The 21,975-nt window shown below is 37.4% G+C and overlaps 1 protein-coding gene across 1 annotated transcript in view; it reads left to right on the forward strand.

The window, feature by feature from the left end:
- Positions 1-21,975, forward strand: part of bcr (BCR activator of RhoGEF and GTPase) — a 60,348-nt gene that overhangs the window by 20,107 nt on the left and 18,266 nt on the right. The window contains exons 2-5 of the mRNA XM_039688213.2: positions 13,678-13,862; positions 16,315-16,419; positions 17,172-17,357; positions 21,231-21,338. Of these exons, the coding sequence (XP_039544147.2) occupies positions 13,678-13,862; positions 16,315-16,419; positions 17,172-17,357; positions 21,231-21,338 (584 nt within the window). The remainder of the gene's footprint in view (positions 1-13,677; positions 13,863-16,314; positions 16,420-17,171; positions 17,358-21,230; positions 21,339-21,975) is intronic.

Raw genomic sequence — 21,975 nt, forward strand, 5'->3', positions numbered from 1 at the left:
TAACCAGACCCAGTGGGCTCAGGTAATTGTTAGTAATTTTTTTCCCCTTCAATATGTATTTTTTTGTATTTTTAGCTTTTCTGCCATATACTCACCTTTAGAGCTGCTTTCAATTCTTTAATGATGCGAGTTGTTCATGGAAATGGATGTCATAGCACCAATGGCATTGATATGTTGGACAATAGAGCATATGAAGAGTTCAGATGCAAAAGCCTCTAAATGCCATTTGAAATGTTCTTCTTTAATGATGATTTTTATCAAACTTGTATATTTAAGTTCAGTAATTTCACTTAAATAACAATTAATAGGTAACTATCATTGCCATTTAAGTGAAATTACTGAACTTAAATATACAAGCTTGATAAAAATCATCATTTTAGAAGAAAATTTCAAATGGCACTTAGAGGCTTTTGCATCTGAACTCTTCATATTACTTTTGACTATATTGTAAGCACTATATGCTTCAATCAGATGCAGTTTGCAATAGATATTTTGTGAAAGCACTGAGCAGAAAGGTGTATTGATTTGTTGTGGAATATTATGATGCTGATTGATAATGCAGTAGCATGAGCCAAAGCCCTGCTGTCTCATTAGGGGCTGCTGAGCGACCCATTAGTCGTCTTTGTTGTGTCATAGATGGATGCATACGGTATGGCTTTAGGCTCATGTATCAGGGTGGGTTTTTGGTGTCTGATGTAGCCTGTTCATTAATCATTGATGGGTGTAGGTTAGGATTGTCTGTCCGTCTTACACACAGACACACACACACACACACACACACACTGAGCTCACAAAAAGTTGTACATAAGCAAACTGCTCAAGGGCCTCCTTATTCAGACATCAGAAACTCATAAAAAAGTAATGCAGCAGCTGAAATTCCCAAACCGAAAAGCATTAATGATAATTTGCAAGTTACAGTAAGCCCTAGTGTATTAGCTTTTCAGATGGCAATTTATTTATTTTCTTTATTAGCGCCATGTACACTGGTGTCAGTATGACTTTAAAAATTTGAAACAAAGTCTAAATTTGGTCATTGAGACTACTTTGAGAATAATTTAACCCTCATTAAAGTCTATCTTTAACACTAATAATTAAATGAAATTCTAAGCATTTATTTACTTTATTTAATGCATTTTTGTACATTTATAATGTTGTGATTTCTATTCTAAATTCAGTTGTTATCACTAAATTCAGATGTTATTCAGAATTTTCAAATATTGACCAAAATGCATATATATATATATATATATATATATATATATATATATACGTATATATATATATATATATATATATATATAATTTTTTTTTAATTGAATATCTTCATTTTAGACCAGAGTTTTAATTTCATAAATACATAAAAATAACTTTTATTGAACTTTTAAAACTGGAAAATGCTGCCAATTTATTTGTGATCAACATAAAAAAAGTCATACAGGAACAACATGAGGGTGAGTAAATGGCATAGTTTAAACTTTTGGGTGATCTAATGTTTAACCCTCTCCTGGTGTTCACTATTTACTTTACAACACACAGATATCAGTCTTTGATTTTTTATTTTTTTTTTTATTAACAAAAACAAAGTGAATATAAGTACTGTTGTATTTTGCATGGACAGATTAGAGAAAATGATGTGTATATAGTGCATTGTGGTGGCTCTCATTGAGTAAATGGGCTGTACAGATCACTTCAGTCCCACACAACATCTTCACATTACATCACCACCCACTGATATGTGACAGTTTGCCGCCTCTGCCCTGAGGTTGATGGGACCCCATGGTGATATCACACATATTCTTTTTATTTTCAGTAACACACATCAGGATTTTCTTCTCTACACGTTCTCCTTCACAAAGTGGCCAATTACCCCCACAAAAGCCTCCCCACTGAAAGATTACTAGAAAAAATGGTTGTCGATTGAATGTTTTTGGTCATAGCCTAATTTAAATGTTGTTATAAAAAAATTGTTCGGTCCTTGATTCTGATTGGTTGAGCCACATTCGAAGCATAGACTGTAAAAAAAATGGACAAAGCCATAAAGTCTGTGACGTCACCCATAGACCTTCTGAATAGCAAGTTTGAGGCCGTTTATGAGGGGTATGGGTGGTGCCATCTTTTAAAAATATTGTGAAATCATAACCCCACCCACCTTCTGGCCAATCCATATGTGGGTAAAAGGACGGCCTTTGTGTGAGACTGAGCTGGCCGGTGGACACACCACTTCAGCCAAGCAGCCTCAGCTATCTGTAACATTACTACAAGATCGACTGGCAAACTAGGCTACTTTTTACAGTCTAAGGCTACTACATTCACTGCAGAGCTGCTGAAGACTACTCCAATGTGGGACATATTAGTCTATTCTTATGTTACATATAGTAATTTTGGCAGCTGCATTTACAGTGTTTCAAACGTCAGTTATAACCGGTTTTGACCATATAGGCATAGTTGTAATTTGCGGGTAGAACGGGTGGGACATGTCCCTACCACTTTTTGCCGGGGTCGATTTTGTCTCCACCAGTTTTGAACTTGAACGCGTGCTTTAATCCGTTGCGGAGAATCTCTATTCGTTCCGGTGAAAATTTAAATACGATCTAAACTAACGAGTTAGAAAAAAATTCACCCCTCTCGCAGTTGTCAGGGACTCGGAACCTATTCAGAAATACAATAAAAGTCCATGGGACCAATCTGTAAAAACATGAATTTATGCTGTTAAAACATTATAACAAGGGGTCTATGGAAATTTGCTCCCTTTTGGGACCTCCCTCTAGCGGATTTTGGATGTATTGCAGTTTTTCACACTTTCAGGTTGGCTTAATTTTTCAGATTAGAATGTTGCTGCTTGGTTCGAAGCCGTTTTAAATTACTCTACAATGTCAAACGTACATCTGTGACCGCATTACATTAGTATTACTGCACAACTGCCATTTGTGTTTCTCATTTGCTGCTTGTGTTGCTTGGCAACCTCTTTGGAACTACATTACATTGTACTACAACTACATTGTTATAGCGGTTTATACCATGGTCTGGGTGTGATTGGGAGCAGGGTGTCTATTAAAAAGTGATAGAGGGCACCTAGTAAAGGAGTTCTGGTGAAACTGACTGTTTACCGTTTTAAATTAATAAATAGATGCGCTGGCTACATCAGTTGTGAGTAACTATAGCAACAGGCAGTCCAAGTATCCCATAACAATTTATTATCAAAACAAAAAAACATCTAGTTAGCTGTTATACTATGCCTACCTGTGTGTTTTACCCGCCCATGGCTTGATAAGCCTAACTTACATGAAAAAAATGTTAACTAATATGTTAAGTAAGTTAGCTAAACTGAAGGGTTCTAAAATCGAAATTGTGACACCCTTAGTTGCAATTTTGTAATGATCAGTATCCAAGACAAGCTTTTTACAAAAATTTTTTTTTACCAATAACAAAAATTTTCTTTTAAAAATGGTCTTCTTTTAAAATGCACCTGTGCTGGTTGGTCTTTTGACATTGATTGATAGGCCATTCAACCTACAACATTACAACATTTGCTCTCTCACCAGCACATGTCAAGATAAACTCTCTAGATTCTAGATAAATACTCCCCTTAAATGTTGGGATTTTTTGCCTGTGATCACTGTATCTCACTTGATTATGTAGTATGAGAACAGGATAACTTGAGTAACATTTAATGAATTCTCTTTGGAGTCTACTTGTTTTATATCCTTTTGTGTTGAATTAGAACCCTGGCTGTTTCCCTGTTTAGATGACAGCTCCTGTTGAGAGGTGTGCTGCGTGGGCAGCTGACCTGTGGTGACTTCCTCTTGGCCAGTTCTCTCTCTGTGTGGATACAAGGATGAATTTACATTCATAGACCATTAATTGTTAAGTCCACAAGTTAATTGAAATAAATCTAAAATAAAATAAAACAAGTATATTATGAAGAACCTTATTTAAAAAATAATAATACAAATGACAAAAGCACAACCATTTAAAGGGATACTAAATGATTTAGCATTAAGCTTTGTATTAGTAGAAAACCTGTAGAATTTTCGAATTACCATGGTTTTCTCCCTCATATCCCCCTGAGATGAGAGATTTATGTATATTTTTGTCTGGAAAAAATCCTCTGATGATGCAAAAATTGTCATTTTGTGTCATCAGAGTATTTTTTGGCCCGAGGCATACCCACCCATAGAGGATGGGATCTCACTCACAGAATGTACACATAGGGCCCTATTTTAACGATCTGAAATGCAAGTATCAAGCGCAAAGCACAAGTAACTTTGTGCATGGGTTTTGGGCGCTGTTGCTATTTTACCGGCGGGATAAATGACTCTTGCGCCCGACACAAGTTTAAAAGAGGTTGGTTTGAAATAGCTTCATTATTCATAGGTGTGGTTTGGGCGTAAAATGAAATAAACCAATCAGAGCATCATTTCCAGAGGTGAAGTATCCCTTTAAAACAAATTGAATGAAAACTGAAAATATAAAAATTATAGTCAATTCCAAAATATTAATAAATACATTAGACAAATATTATATAATAAATTATAATTATTATATAATATATTATATAATTATAGAAATCTGCTCATTAAATAATTCTAAAATAACAACAGGATGAAGCATAACCAAAAAATAGTGAATGACGGGCAATAAAATTGCCGGGCAAAATGACGGGCATGCATCGAATGCTCTTGACAATCTAGTCTGTGTTTCTACTGAGTTAGAGAAACAGACAGATAAGACAAAGGGAAGTCAGTGCATCAATCCTGCCTCAAGTTGTTTTCAGTCCTTTTATGGACCTTTTATGTGTAATCCTTTTATCAGTCAGGGAAAGAAAACTGCATGTCATCCTGAAATGATATTGGTTGTGTGAAGTATTGACAGCATGATGGCTGTTCTAGTGACGCATCCATCCTCAGTGTCTACACTATATGTGCCTAAAATCTATCTGTATGTGGTAACATCATGAATCAGTGGTTTATAGTGGTTTTAGATGCCTTTTTGTATTAGATTTTACTTCCCCCTTTTTGGGCCATTTTGCTCTAGATCATTTTTGAAGGGCGAACAATGCTTTGGGGGATAATTAGAATAATTTTTTTTTATATTCTATATGCCATGGTGTACATTAGATTTTTTGTATATTTGATTGTGGTCCACCTGTACTGTTCAGTGTTAATGTTTATGTGTGTGTTGATCTGTGGAAAAGCAGATCGTGGCCTGAGGGTTTCTATAGTCTCAGGGGAATCGGCCACATTCAATTTGTGCTATTGAATGGCAGTTTCTGTGAATCCACCCCAAATTTATTGATTTTTCCCAGTGTCTCATGTCACAATGATGACCGAATGCAGCGTTCTTTTGTTCTTTTAGGTTGGCACATGCTGAATTTTGCCCCTCCTGCTTGTTATCTCTCTCTCTCTCCGTCCATTTCTTTCTGTCTTTCTTGTTCTTCAGCACCTTTGGTCTGTGATTTGGATTTAAGTTCTGGGTTGTTTTGTCCGGTCTGGCAGAATCACATCCACCTCTCTGCAATCATTAGCCATGTTTGTTTGTACATTTGTGAAAACCTTATATCCATCACTTTGACCTTGATGATGATTATGTTGCCCTTGATATGCTGTATTGTGTGTGGCAGCCATGTGCACATCTGGTCGGTGTTGTAGATGATGGTGGTGCAGCACTGCAGAGGTTTTGTAGTACCACCTCCCCATTATCCCTTTCTTATTTTTGCCCCTCCCCCAACCCGCCTTCAACTCCATCTCAGTCCTAGACCCCCTAGCATGCGCACGGAGGTCTCTTCCACATTGTTTTAGGACACGTTCTCCACAGGGAAATCTCCTTTGTTTGACAGAGGGCTGCCTCTGCTGACGGAGGCATTCTCCGCGTTTTGATGGAAAGACATTCAATTTTAAAGAAAGCTTTTACTAGCGTGGATAGAGTTGAATAAGAGTTGGAAGAATAGATTTTTTTTTGTAATTACAATTAGTAGTTTGATTAACTAAACCTGGATTAGAAGAATAGAATTTAAGATAAATAAGAAAATCTTAAGATAAGCTTCTTATGCTCAAGGATACATTTGCTTGATCAAAAATACAGTAAAAAACATATTTTATATAAGTATTACAAATAAACTATTGTAATATATTTTAAAAATGTAATTTATTCCTGTGATGGCAAAGCGGAATTGTCACTAGTCATTAGTCTTCACTGTCACCGCGTGATCCACCAAATTTTAATATGCTCATTTGGCTCTCAAGAAACTTCTTATTATTATCAATGTTGAAAGCAGTTGGGTTTTTTTCAGGATTCTTTGATTAATAGAAAGTTTAAAAGAAAAGCATTTTGAACTAGAAATCTTTGTCACTAAATGTCTTTAATGTGACTTTTGATCAATCTAATGACAAATCGTTAAATAAAAGTATTAATTTCTTAAAAAAAATCTTTTGAAAGGTAGTTTATGTAAACTATTTATGTGAATAAAAAGTGAATTCATTGAAAATGTTCATGAGAGGTTTGTCTATATGTGTGCACTGAGGCGGCCTGATGTTTCAGAGTTTGGGTCAGATCTGCTGACTCTACTCCATGGTGGAGGCCATCTCTGAAGTGTGCTCAATGCATCAGTTTCAAGGATTTTTTTCCTTTTCTCTGTTTCTATCGTGGAAAGGGATGTTCATTTATACACATTCACACACACAAACATGCACAGATACAATAACTTAGTATAACAGTTTTGTGCAGCATGGAGAAAGTGAAAATTCACTGAAACATTTGTAAGATGTGTAAGAAAGAGAAACAAATAAAATCATTACAAAATGATTTTACTCACATTCACCTTCATTATTTTCTTCTTTCTCCATGAAACACAAAAGATGTTTCCTCACACAAACCTATTATATTTGTAATTTTTGAAGTTTGACATCTCCTGGTCAGCATTCACTTCCATTTGCTAGGTTTATATTGCTAAGTTTATATGTAATATGCCATTTTAAGGTGGCAGTTTTTAGGAGTCTGAATTGAAACTCTCAATTATAAAGTGAGAGTTAAACAGAGAGAGCTGCATTAACCCTACGATCCCCACACTTTACTCGCAGGCCAGCCAAGAGTTTTGGTTTTAAACGTACTCTTTTAACCCAAACTGAATATATTAACTCCTTCCAAAGGAGCAGAAGGAGGGTAGATCTGGTCTCTACAGCAGCTGGAGGATGTAATGATGTGTGTTACAGTGGGACAAATCTCTTTAGATCTCCCTATGCTCTGTTGTTTTGACAAAGTGAAAAACATATTGATGTGACATGAGTGATGGAAGATGAATGAACCAGGTGTTGCTCAAAAAATCAGCAAAAGAGATGGAAAATAGACAACTCTATTATGTACATGGTAGGTGTACACAAATGTGTTAGTCTATACTGTCACCTACTGTAAAAGCACATTTTGTTACCCTCATCAATTAAAAAAACCCAAGAGCCCATAAATACACAACCAGCAGTAACATTTTTTAAATGTGTTTGAAAGAAGTCTCTAATGCTCACTAAGCAGGCATTTATTTGATAAAAAATACAGTGAAAACAGTAATATTGTGAAATATTTAAGTTTCTATTTTAATATATTTTAAAATGTAAAATCTGGTCAAAAGAACAGCTTTTATTTGACACAAAAAATATTTTGTTAAATTATGTATGTCTTCACCCAGCATCTTTGCTGAATATAAGTATTTAATTTCTTTCAAGAATAACATTCTCACTGACCCCAAACCTTTGAACAGTAGTAGTGTAGGTGATTTCTAATTAATTTTCAGTCTGAAGGGCTTATCATAAGAGTAAGTAAACTTACCAAACTCACAAATCCAACCTCCTTTGTCATTTGCCAACCAATCAAAACAAAATGAATCAACCTTTCAGTTTGCTTTGCCATCACCTGGGCTACATTTCAACGTTAGCTCACAAATCTTTCAGCTCGAATTCAGAAAAGAGCTAATGCCACAATGCCAGGGGTGTGATATTGGGCATCTGTTTAACAGCAGATTAAGCAAGATTTGCTCCTTTGTCAGAGGCTTCTGTTTGCTAATGATAAGAGCGAACTCTGCGGCTGCTGTTCTGTATGCCACTTTTGGTCCTGCTGGGCTCAGTATGTACTAATGTGGATGTGGATTTTTTTTTTTTTAAGCTAGTGAAAAAAAGTGTAGAGGCCAGTATTAAGATGGGTCTGCTCAGAGTCAGACAGGTTGTGCCAATGATAACAGCTGGTTTCGGATATCATGGATACTTTATTGAAAATCTGTTATGGGTGGCATGTTCTGCTTCAGTCTGAGCTTGGGTCTGTTGTTTTTCCTAACAAGGTGATGGTTGGTTTTTAGCTATACGTACCACTCATGATCGACAGGACAGATTCTTGACCCTGATACTACTCGTCTACTACAGAAAGAGTACAGAGATAGGACATCAAAAGAGACACACAGAGAGCACCGAGGTGGAAAGGGGAGTGTGGTTTTCCAGCATTAATGTTCAGGGCTGACTCAGCTTTTTCAGGCATCTCCTTGGTGACCAGCACCGAGAGCCATATGCTATTTGAAACCTGAGATACATGAGCACACAACAGGCCACCGGCTTTAACCTTTCTCTTTACCGGTGACCCCACACACTCCCTATACAATCTTTTTAGGAACTATTTTTGACTGAGACACCCTTGTTTTGTGAGACAAGTGGTAGATGAAAGAACCTGTGAAAGCTTAGAATAGATTTAACACCATGAACGGATGCTGATCTCAGATTTATTACTTTTTGAATCAGCCTGTTTTATGCGTTCTTCTACATTTTATATCTTCATTTTATGAGGAAGGGACATCTCTTGAAAGCTAGAGGATGACTGTAAAACACCTGGTAATGCATAGATAAAATAATGACCTCCTGCTTCACATCCAGGATATCACATACTGATGGTGCATTAGAGGGAAGCAGTCATGTGTTTAAAAACATCCTAAAGATTTAGAGCTCCAATGCATTCTCAGCCTGCCTCTATAACCTGGACTGCAAAGCCTGCTGGGAAATTGATGGTCCTGCTTAAGCACATTGTGTTTTTAAATGCACAATTTCTTTTGGTTAAGCAAACAGGACAACTGCAGTTAAAGAATACTGTTACCTAATTAGTGTTTGTTTATGACAGGCATCACTAACACAGTCTGAAACAAATGACTCTCGTGATTAAAAAACATTCAGCCGAACAAGTGCAGGCAGATTCATGAGCAAAGGACAAAATGAGTAGTTCCTTTTAATGATTCAAAAACATACAGCACAACCAGTGTAACCCAAGTCACAAACAATGACTATGAATAAGTTATTTTTAGTGAATCGGTAACGTTATGACAGACAAATGTCTCTTAACCTGTTCTCTTTGACTCAAAAACATACAGCACAACCACTGTAATCCGAATCATGAATTAGTGACTATTCTGAACCTGCAACAGGTAATCAGATTCATAAACAATTAACTCTAATGAACTCTGTCTGTTTGGTGAATCAATGACATACAGTGTGACTAGTCCCTTTTAAACTGATTCTTTCAAATGTATCAATCAGAAAATGTACAAATCTAATATGTTACGTCTGATTTGGTAACATTCTGAACAAATATTGTCATTAGATAATTTATGTAATATATACCAGCCCTTTTTGGTCTCGCTCAAATTAGACCTGCCTGCATAATTGCCCACTTGATTCGAATATTTTAATGGTTGTCGAGTTCGTAACAAATTGCAAAATATCAGTCATGCAGATGACATGACTTTATAATTAATGGTGTCATTAGAAGAGTGCTGAGACAAGTATGCTCTGCCATCTACAGTGATCAAACAGTTGGCAGGAAGTCGTCTCGCAGGGCCACCCTCTTTCTGCCATGCGGCTCTTGGGGGATATAAACCATGTGGAGTTGGTGAGTCTGACATCAGTGCAAATTGTGTAAAGCTGAAATCAACTGTGACATAATCACAGTTGTTATCGTCCAGGTTCCCTGCCGAGCAAGCCATCTCCTTGAAACGGATGCTAGTTTTTCATGTTTAGCACTTTCCTTTTCTCTTCAACTGGCATGAAATGTTGTCATGAAAGTCGATTGGTAAACACTGGGAAGGGTGCTAGATACGACGGTGCCTGTTTTTTTTTGCTTTTCAGACACTTCTGTGAATTTCCTCTGACTTAACTGAATTAGTCATGATTTAATCACTGGGAACTATTTATGAAGATTTCGGTCTTTCTCAGTCTGGTCTGCAACAGCACCTCTCTTCTCAAGAATAGCACACATTTTTCTTTTTTTAAATGACAGGACTAACATAGTTGCTGGAATTTAACAGTAATATAGACGTCAATTCAGTCAGACAGGACTACTTTTGTTTTGTGTTTTGTCATTTAATACTATATTTTCCAAATCACTTTTAAATACTTGAATGTTTGGAATAGGAAGTTTAAAGGATCTGAACCTGTCGGAAAAATTGCAGAAAAAAGTGCATAGCATATTAACATAAACATAAACATGCATTAAGACATTGATTTGAGTGTGACAAATCCGTGTTTAAATCATTCATTCACATAAACCTGTGGCAGAGGATGGACTCAGGAGGGGAATTTGTGGCCGCATCATGGACGCATTTTAATCCGATTCTGCTGTCATGCTTTTAAACATGGTCAGGGCAAACAGAAAGACTGGGTTTGGTGGTAGATGGCAGCTTGTTGTTGATTACAGGGTGCCTCTGTGTGTTGGTGTGTTGTGATTCACTCTTTCTCTTGCTGGGACAAAGGCTAATTTACTCACACTAGGACACTTCCCGGTGCGATCGCAACACACCAGACTTGGCTGCTTTCCTGGATTCAACCCAATCACTTCTTGTGTTTATTTCTTTGGAGATAAACATGCCTCTTAGATTAGAGATAACTACACAGATTATCTAATTGCCTTGTTTTACTCAAGGCACATATTTGGAATAATCTGTAATGGGCTTCATTGGACATGTAGACCCTCAAATTCAAGGGGACAAATTTAGAAACTTCTAGGGGAGGGTTGACTGTGTAGACTGTCAGCAAACCCTTTCTGTTAAGTCACGTCTCTAAATTCATACTCGGATTTTAATTATTACTTAAAAAAACAGTAATGAACTCGTTGACCTCAAATCTCTCTATTTTTTTTTTTTTTTTAATTGAATCTGTGTTGTTGGTACATTGAAATACCAAACACTTCACAAATGCACGTTTTCTACATTTTCTTTTTGGTTTTATTATTTTTTTTTAATAGATTTTTTTTTTTCTTTCTCTCTGTGGACAAGACTGCAAAAGCAATATCAGCCAAGACAGCCTGTATAATTTTATGTTTATGCCCTTAAAATGACACCTCTCATCAAATTAGCTTCTTTGTGCAATCCCAATTTGATTCAGTCGTGGCCCTAGGTGGTGCTTTACCCATTTCTGTTTAATTTTCACCTCCCCTTTTCCATTCTTCATATTCATTTATTTTCTGTGTGTAGGATGATTAGGGGTAGGGGGGGTATTAAATTGCCAGAAAATTGGATATTTAGGAAAACCAACTGTGTGGAAGAAAATGGACTGACTTCTTTATCCCTGATGTGTCATTTTCCATCTCTTTTCCCAGTTTTTGTCCCTCCCTAGAGGCTGTGCACTCATATGTACCACACATACACGTTCTTCTGCACTCTTATTTCCAGACATTAATGGAACATGTGACACATGGGAGGAGGAAGGCGTGTCTTTAATTTATCTGGCAGATGCAGCCCCCTTCACTACCCTCTCCATCCAAAGACCCCTGAAGGAGATGTCGGCACTTACAGAAACATTAGTGCCCCAATTCCTTCCACAAATTCGTTATTTTTTTCTGAGCCCAAATGATAGGATTATCTTATGCTCTTTGGCACACATGATGATGAGATTTTGGCAGGTTTGAAGCCGTTCATCTCCCAGGCTTCCCCACTTCCCATAAACCCGTTGGCCGCTAAGGGACATCATGCTGTAGGTTTCAATCTGCTCTTCATTCCTGCAGGGAGTTAACACACCGGAGAAGGTGAAGCACTGAGAGATCCTGGGATTAATTCCCCATGACCAAGCCCACAGATTCTGGCAGAATTTAAATGTCCATGTTTTTTTTTTTTATTATTAATTTTTATTTTATTTTATTGTGCTTTCAGCTAGCAATATTATTGAAGTAGTATTATACAGTTCTTAACACATTTTACCATGTTTAAATCTAGCAACAAAAAAAAATCATCTGCAGGTTATGTCTGGGACTGTCCAGAATTTATATGAAATTTGTTGTTGTTACTGTACAAGCGTGTGTCTAGACTTCACAGAGAGTTGGAAGTGCCGTCTGATTTTAAGAATTGTTTATAATGTTGATGATATTTCCAGATGTGCAATGCATGCTGCTTATTCGCCTAAACGGCAGCAGACATCTGTGGGAAGCTATAGGAAAGGATGAGAGAAAGAGAGACAGAGAGAGAGGCAGGAGTGTGAGGATGAATGCTAAGGCAATGACAAGGCTGCATGACTCAGTCAGCTAAAGCTGTTTTATGCTCATCTGGCTTTATGCAATGGGTCTCATACTGCTATATTTATGCTTAAAACTGTGTCTGAATATTTTCACACACATTATGATTCATTGATAATTTGATATTCATCTATTCATTATTGAATCCTGAGAAAATAGTATCTTTCCACAAAAATATTAACCAGCACAATTGGTTTCAACATTGATAATACAATTTTTTAAATAACTAAGTGACTCTACGGTAAGTTTTATTTCAGAGTAACCAAAATGATTCATGAATTTTTCACGCTAGTCATACATATTATATGTTAAAGTCAGCATCTCTGTTGCCTGTGTAATTAGTAAACCTCACGAAACACTGTGTTTTCCACATCAAGTAAATACCCACATTGCCCATCCTCTCTTTGTGTGGTGGAAAATCACTATGTTGCCATGGCCTTTTTTTGGTTTGAGAATTGCAGGAGTTCTGCCAATAGAAAACTCCCCCCAAAAAGGAGCAATTTCATCAGCAATGACTTTAAATTGACAGTTCACTGTGTCTGTCAGTCCTTTAAAGCTGGCACTGAGTCGAGGGTTTTTGTTGTCACCTTTCTGAAGGACTTAATGTCCTGCATATTTCTCTCAGAGGGTAGCAGATGTGCTTGTCTTATACGAGGGCAAAACATTTAGTTTTAACTGAGAGCTTTATGTTGAATAAATATGAGATCCTCCAGTGTGGCTGCCAGCAGCTTAATGGCCAAACCAGTCTGGGAATAGAGAACTTGGGCTGTTGTTCTACATATGCGTTTGTCTTCCTTTATAACTCTTTAAGCCAAAAAGTTATGTGTGATCTTAAAGTATATAGAAAGTTCTGGGCTTAAAACCCACTCCAGACATAATCTCATTGTGAAGGCTACTGTTAGACTGCCTCTGAAACTGAATCAACTGAACACTGAGAATATGAAACTGACTCTCTTAGTTGATGACATTAAGATGGGGCATAAACTGTGATATTAGTTACTGTTCTTTACCAATCAGTTGCTTTATTTCTGTGCAGTACATGCTAGTAAGAAGTCTTCAAAAGATATGTTACTTACCATAAATAATAGAATGCTGCTCTTGTACATGGTTTTGTGAACTATATCCCTCTTTTTCTTCCCTTCTGTTTTGTCACAGATGTTCCATTTACAGGCACTCCGCCCACCTACGGTTACGACGCAGACCGAGCGGAGGAGCAACGCCGACACCATGACATCCTGCCCTACATCGACGACTCCCCTTCCTCCTCCCCTCACCTCAGCTCCAAGAGCCGCAGCAGTCGAGACACCCTCTCCTCCGGCTCGATCGAGTCCTCAAAGTCTGTAAGTCATTGCCACTAAACCCCTTGCCAGACAGAGAGACATCTGACATTTTGACAATGTGAATAACTACATTATTTATTTCTTTATTTATTACAGACTGCTATGAGGGCAATAAAGCTAGCACAGCTATGTATGAAATTCTCGCCAGGGACAATACAAAATATTTGACTGCAGATTGCCACAAATGACCAGTCAGACTTATCAGATGCCCATGTAATAATAATAGTAGCTAATTATTTTGATGGACATAGAGAGATGAATGCTTTCTTGGTGGAAAGCAAATGTAAAGAGTTCTTTATGCATGCATTGTTCCATGATAAGAATCCACCCCGTATGCCATCTGTGAAGCAGTCCATTATAAATAAATGTACTGGTAAACCCACATGTATTTATAGCCTCAATGGTAATGGTACACAACAAATCCAGTGAGCTGTGAAATTTGCCAGTTTTCAAAGCTCGCAGATTCTGAAGTGCTGAGTCTGCATACAGTACTATTCTAATTAAACATTTACTGCTTATCTTAGCTTAGTAAATATTATATAGCTTAGCTATTATTTCATGCAGTCATGCGTGGTCTAAAGAAATTCTTTTTAGATGCTGTATCAACCAAGGTTTAAAGTTATCATAGCTTTGATATCAGAGCCTTAGGAAACTAATCTTCATCATGCATAGTGGTCATGCCTTCAAATTAAATTACTGATTGTAAAACAGAGCTTATTTTCTTCATTTACACAGCTATTGGCTGTCAAATTGATTGATATCTCTCCCTGCCAATACCAAGCCCAGAGGCGAGCATTTGTTTGGATCCTTATGACCTCAGTGTTTAACTCCCACATGAGTTTTAATCAATATGGAGCATATGCTCACCTGCACACACTCGTATACCCTTCCCCAGTAGCACACCTTCATGCTCTATGTGTTTACCCAACATAGACACAGCCAGGGATTTTAAATATGGAGGATTCAAAGAGGGATTTGCTATGTAAACGTCTTAAATTGAGCTGCAAATAAACCTGTAAATGAATGACACTACAGAGGGATGGTCACCCATTTTTTAATGTGCATTTTCATACCCTTCTTTAGCCTTAAGAAATAGATAAGATTTTAATGAGTACAATTTCTCTGTGTCTGCACATTTAAGAAATTTACATCATCTGTCACTGAAGCTGTTTTAGATGGTCACTCTATTCAAATTGAGCTGAAAATGACCCCCCCAAAAAAGTCCAGTGTACTTTATTCAAACTCCCAAAGATTCAATCTCAAAAGACTGAATTTAGGTGAGCAAATATGAACAAATTGTTATGGTCAAGAAAAAAAACTATATTGAAAGTTATACCTTTTCCATAAGTTCTACCTTTTTCTGTATGTTTGCCTCATAATGTCACATTTCAGTTTTTTATTTGGTCACATTTCAAAGTACAGTATGATATATAACATATGAAAATAGCTTCCAGACCAGTATGCATATGGGGAACGTTAATGTAAAAATGTATCTACATGGTTAAATGAACTCCATTATTATATACCCCATGTTTAATCTAATTACATGTGGCTATTTTATTTTATTTATTTTATTTATTTTTTTTACTTATAAGCCTTTTATTTTTCACCCGTTTTGTTTTATAATGAGAAATACTTTTTCATCCTTGTGTTTTCAATAAGCAAAGGTTATTGTTTGAGCAGTAGAGATGATCTCAACTCATTGTGATGCGCTAAGACACTGACATGCTTTGATTAATAAATATGTGGATGAATAAAAGATGGTGGTCTAGAAATACAGGGGTGCCCCCTGGGGTGAGACGTCTTGCACCCAAGAGTTCATGAATAAAACCTTGATTTCCACCTTCCCCCTGCTGCAGGTTTCAATGGCGGGATTTACTCTGTCATCAGTTGGTGAATTTAGTAGAAATGTATGCAGTGAAAGTATTTTAGCATCACTTCAGCTTTAAATCTCGATTCAAGCAGAGTCCGCAATGATAACACAGGCATGATGCAGATGGATGTTTTATCCTGAAATCTGTATTAGAAAGTCTCATGAGACTATCACAAACATCTGTGGTTTCCACTACCTGTGCTGTGGCCATGGAAACTAACATTTCAGGCCCATTTAGCCGTCATCAGCACTCAGTAACCAACACACATGACACAAGATAGATATGTTGCTTCTGGATGGATTTGTGGTCTGTATTATATTTGATACTTTTCTCAGAGCTTGGTGGTTGGCAATTAAAGGCCTTATTCAGTTCAAAGGTGTTATGATTCTCATGTAGCCCATGATTCTCCTGTAGCCCAGACAGTTATTGTAAGACCAGGGAGCAGCTCCATTGAACCAGTGCCAAATCACTTTTTTATAGCTCATTCCAGCAATGCCAGTATGTAATTTAATGTCATGTGATTTAAGAGTGTGTTGTTCAGAAACGTGTGAGTGAGTTCCTTTTCTCTTTTAATGCAGGCGGAGTTGGACCTAGAGAAGGGATTGGAAATGAGGAAAAGGGTGTTGTCTGGAATCCTGGCCAGTGAAGAGACCTACCTCAGCCATCTGGAGGCGCTGTTACTGGTGAGAGAGATTTAAGTTTGAATCCGCACCAGGTGTGTTGTAAGAAGTCTTATTAGTGAGATGGGTTGGCTGAGTGATTATGCCACAGAGCTTAAAGTCCATTACAAAATGGCCTATCCATCATTTGCAACAGGAATATCATGCATTTAAAATGCAATTGTATGTGATGCTGTACATTAGCGGTGCTAATTTAAGCTAAATGCACTCTAAAACTGTGCATCTCAGCACATAGTCATATATTTAACATTCTTTGTTTTACACTACCACTAAGATTTTATTTGAAAAAGAACACATTCAATTGATAGTTTGTGTAAAGGCATTTATAACGTACAAAAGATTTATATTTCAAACTTTATATTCATAAAATAATCTTTATAACGGTTTCCAACTGAACATTCAGCTTTGCCATCACAGGAATAAATTAGATTTTTAAAAAGAGTTATTAAATTGTAAAAAAACATAAAAATCTCACAATATTACGTATTAATATTATCTTACTCTTTTTACTGTAGTTTTGGTCAAATACATGCAGACTTGGAGAACATAAGAGACTTCTTTCAAACACGACAAACTATTACCAACCCCACACTTTTAAACTGTAGTGTATGATTGATTGTATTGTTAAAAACACGTACCTTTGGGTCTTTCTCAGTTGCACTGCAAATTGAGTTGTCCTTGTCTTTCTTTAGTGATAAGCAGACTTACTAAAATATGTTGACATGTCCAAATGTCTATTCCTGCTCCTTTGTCAGCCCATGAAGCCCCTGAAAGCAGCAGCCACCACCTCTCAGCCTGTCCTGACTGTTCAACAGATCGAAACCATCTTCTTCAAAGTGCCTGAGCTTTATGAGATCCACAAAGAATTCTATGATAGCCTTTTACCCAGAGTGCAGCAGTGGAGTCACCACCAACGTGTGGGAGACCTTTTCCAAAAACAAGTGAGTAACATTATCTAAACAGCTTCAAATGAACCCAATTTAGTAATTGTGAAGTTTTGTGTCATCATATGTAATACATTTTCTCATTTTCTGACATCACCAAATTCTTGTCTTACTATCAAATCACCTGACTCCATTTTGGTTTGGAATTTTTTTTTTATGATCCAATAAGATCTTCATAGATAGAATCTTGTCCTCCTTTTTTCATGTTTACTCTGAAGTATTTTAAGTCGACAGCAAACAGAATTTCATGTCCTTTCTAAACCTATAAATTATCAGAATGTAATGTGATGTAATTGTTCATGTTAGAAGCAAGAGTCAAAATTTTTTCTTATCATAGTGGAATCTCCTCAGCTGTCCAGTCACTTTTGTGCACCATAAGGTTGAATAAAAAATTACATTTATCTCCAAATCAAGGAATCCTAAAGGAATCATTTATGGCCCTAGGCCTAGATCAACACTGCACAGTCACACAATGTCTGGACTGCGGGAGCCTGTGTAATGTTGAAAAACACATCTCAATGCTGTCTTTTTTCACCCAGCCGTTTGGGCAGATACTACAGTGTGTGCTTTGTGTCTCGAGGAGAGGGCTATTAATAGTGCCATTGGAAGATTGTGTTCTCTATCTCTTGCACACCCCCCACCCCCATCCCACCCCAACCCCCCGCTCTTTTCCATTAAGTTCTTTCCTCATGTGACTCTGCTGTAGGGGGGGGGATAAATCCCTCCTCTCTCTGTCCACGCAGTGTGTGAGGGAGTCTTATTCTACATATTTATCTTTCCATTTTCCCCTTCATTGTTCCCCACTTTCACTGTCCCACATTCAGTAATCGAAAGCTATAGTCAGCAAGTTGTTTTCACCCAGAATGTGTTGGGTTTTCCTCAGACTGTCAGTTAGTCTGTCATTTTGACCGGAGGCTATTTGTCACTGATCCCCTCGCCCTCTCCCACATCCATTAGCGAGAATCCGGAGGCAGGAGGCGAGGCAGCGCTTGAGGAGGCAGCTCCCTAAAAAGACAGTTGCTCGCAGCAGGAGAGAGAACAAGATGTATGAACGAGACAGATGTAGTCAGTCTGTGGTAGAAATGTCTCCTGCTGTTTGTGTTGTTCCGTCCTTCAAGACAGCTCATGTTGAGTAAGTAAACGCAGTGCAAATCATGAAGAAAGTCAAAGGTGTCTTTTGACAAGCTCAACTGTGAGAAAGAAGCTGAATATTCCCGCTTTTTAATTGCACTTAATGATTTACGCCTGTTGCTGACACTCGTATGTAAATTCACTCCTAACAGCGAGAAATTCTGAAATTCAGTTTTTTTTTAAATGCAGATCTGTGACCTACTTAAACATCGTTAAGTGCAGAGGAACATACTTTCATCTTCAGCTGGGCCTGGCATATGGTCATGTCATCATGAGGAAGTGTGTCGAGGCTGAGAGGATGTGAACACTGCTGTGCTGAAGCATCTGACAAGCTGTCTCAACCAGCTGACGTATCAACTTTTACACGTCTGTCATGTTTAGATGCATCTCAACCTTCTTTAAACAGCCTTAGCGTACATCTCTCCTTTATTAACACTTAAGGGGCTGGTTATGTGTTATTTGATCAATGAATACTGACCTGTCAAGACGGTGTCTGTGACAAGCATTTGCAGAGTAAATTATAGTTTTTTTTCTTTTTGATGGTGGATTGGGGTGTCATGTTATCTGATTTTCACATAATTATCATGGCCAAAAGAATTCACAATAACAATATTTATTCTACATGCAAGTTTGTATCTATTGCAACTTTTTTGGTCAATGAATCACACTCAGAATATGACTGTAGGGACATGGAGAGTGAGTTTAAAACCATAACCAGCGCACAAAAAGAATGTACCAGTGATTGGTATTTCCTGCAGAGTGTCTTACACCCATCATTATCATTAAATAGAAAAATACACTGAAAAAAATATTGTTGGTTTAACTTAAAAAATTAAGTAACCTGGTTGCCTTGAAATTTTAAGTGTATTGAAATGGAAAAATTGAGTTAATTCAATGAAGGAGATTGATTTAATCATTAGAAACTCAAAATAATAAGTTGATTTGACAAAAGAAAAAATCATTTTTTTTTACCGTACTGTCTGAAAATCTAATTACGAGATCCGATAATGAAGTTTTTTTCTCTGTTTTCTTGCCTTAATGATTCACACATAGTACAGAACATTGACAACCTGAATAATTTGTACCCCTTTAAATTGAATATAAATATAATATGATGTCTCCTCTGATTATGGTCTCTTAGATTAGTTGGTTTTGTATGTTTTAGATGCGTTTGATTGAAGTTGCTTCATCATGTCCGTTTACATTGCTAAATTTACATTCCAGTTTCTTACCCCAGCTTAACCCATCTTCTCAGCGCTCAGCCACGGTTTGACTCAGCCCGGCATGTGTTGTCGTTGCTTTATTACGGTCATCATCTCTCTCCACGCTGTAATGAGGTTGTCGCAGAGTAAATTCCCGTCCTCCACGCTACAGATAGATTCTGGCCCAAGGCGGCTGTTTCTGCTCAGCATGGAGAGGATTGCACACACTGAGAAAATGACTTCACTTATGGACTCTTTGGCCAGTGCAGAATAAAAGATTCCCGGACATATCGCCAAGCCGGGACGTGTACAGTACCAATGGGGTCATACCAATTTATCTTTTGTTCCTGTCCAACAGTTGTTGGATTGTTCAGGGATGGGTTGCCCAAAAATCAATGCTCACCCTCATGTAGTTCCAAATCTGTACGACTTATTTCTTCTTTGGGACATAAAAGAAGATATTTTAAGAAATAGCTCATTCCTGTTTTTTTGTTTTTTTCTTTCTTTCTTTTTTTTTTCAGTGGAAGTCAATGGAAGTTAATTGTCACCAGAACTGTTTTATGTTTAACTGAAACATAAAAATAAGGTAAAGGCCAATTCACATTGCTCCGACAGACACCAAGCAACAGGAACAGACACTTTGCCGGGTTTTGTCTGACCAGTTTGTTACTCGTCATCTTTTTTAGGTCTGCTCTCATTTTTCGTGTCTGAGAAGTGAAGTTGTGTAATCTGGTGATTGGCCTCGTTGGTCGGCGTCTGTCAGTGCAGTGTGAACTGGCCTTGATGTATGAATGGAATGAGAAGAGAGTAAATAAGGATATAATTGTCATCTTTTGGTGAACTATCCTTTAAAGGTACAGTAACATACTGCCCAAGGGCCCAAAAAAGTGGAAAATTAAAGTGTAAAGCTAAATGACTACAGATTGGGACTGTGTAAAGAAATCAGTAACATAGTTTACACTTTTGTAAACTGTCCAAATCCACTTAGTCAGTACAGACAGACAAATATTGTTTCAGTTGGCTCTGCTCCAGCTTGTTTATTATCACGCATATGCACCCACACAAACTCTTTATCATCTAATGTATAGAGGATTTGTCTTCTGAGAGATTGATTGATCTGTAAAGAGGTTTCCAGCACTGGCAGGAGGGCTATTGAGTTTGGATGGGCTAAATCAGATTTCCAAATGTGCTTTTTACTAGCGCCAGCCACATGCATTAATTGCTCACTGAAGAGTTGGCCTCTGCTGCCATGGAAACCACTGTAGGCTCTATAGCCACGCATAGCAATGGCCCAGCTGCTCCTGCAGCGAAGACACTGTCCCGGCTGTCCGTCTCATGTCACCATGGCGAGTCCATGCGTGCATCTCGCTCATTAATGGTAGTGTCACTGTTAGCCTGCAGCGGGAACTGCCATCTTGGATGTACTCATAAATATCCATAGTTTACACCCTACTGCTTTAAAGTCCACCATACATGGGCAACAAAGACAAAAAGATGCATGAGTGGGAATGACTCACTTTGTTTTCTCTTCCTGCAGGCTAGCCAGCTTGGATTGTACAGGGCGTTTGTGGATAATTACGAACTCGCAGTGGAGACCGCGGAGAAGTGCTGTCAAGCGAACACACAGTTCGCAGAGATCTCTGAGGTAATGCCTACTGGATTGCTCAAGGTCTTCTTTATTTTAATACTGGAATACCTCTACCCAAAATCCTCAGCTTATTTCTGACCAAATCAAACAAACACAAGCTTCTGTTTGGTTAGAAGCAATAGCATCCCCAACAAACCAGGCTAGTCGAAATATTAGTTGTTACTAATACCAGTGAAATTTAATGATTTTGATACCAGAGCAAAAACAATTATGCACTTTTGCTGTAAGTTTATAAACGAATTATCCACAGATATCTAATTCATACATTCATTTTTAAAATTTGTTTTGATCGTGTACGTTTTTTTACATTTATTCATTTAGCAGACGCTTTTATCCAAAGCGACTTAAAAATGACTACAATAGAAGCAGTTAAACTAACAATAGGACAACAATATGCAAGTGCTATGATCCTTCCCAGTTTAATCTAACACAGTACATATAATTTTTTTTAGGTGGTAATGCACCATAGTGACTTAAAACTCATTTAGTCTGTTAATAATGTTTCATTCTGATGTATGTAGATTAACATTAGACAGCATCAGGCCTACTTGGCTGCATTGAGATCTGATATTGTGACACACATTTGATATATACACATATGCAAGTAAGTTAGAAAACAAGAAAGTGGAATTGT

Source organism: Pimephales promelas, chromosome 19 (assembly GCF_988280905.1).
Source record: "Pimephales promelas chromosome 19, fPimPro1.hap1.1, whole genome shotgun sequence".
In the NCBI taxonomy this organism is placed as follows: Eukaryota; Metazoa; Chordata; class Actinopteri; order Cypriniformes; family Leuciscidae; genus Pimephales; species Pimephales promelas.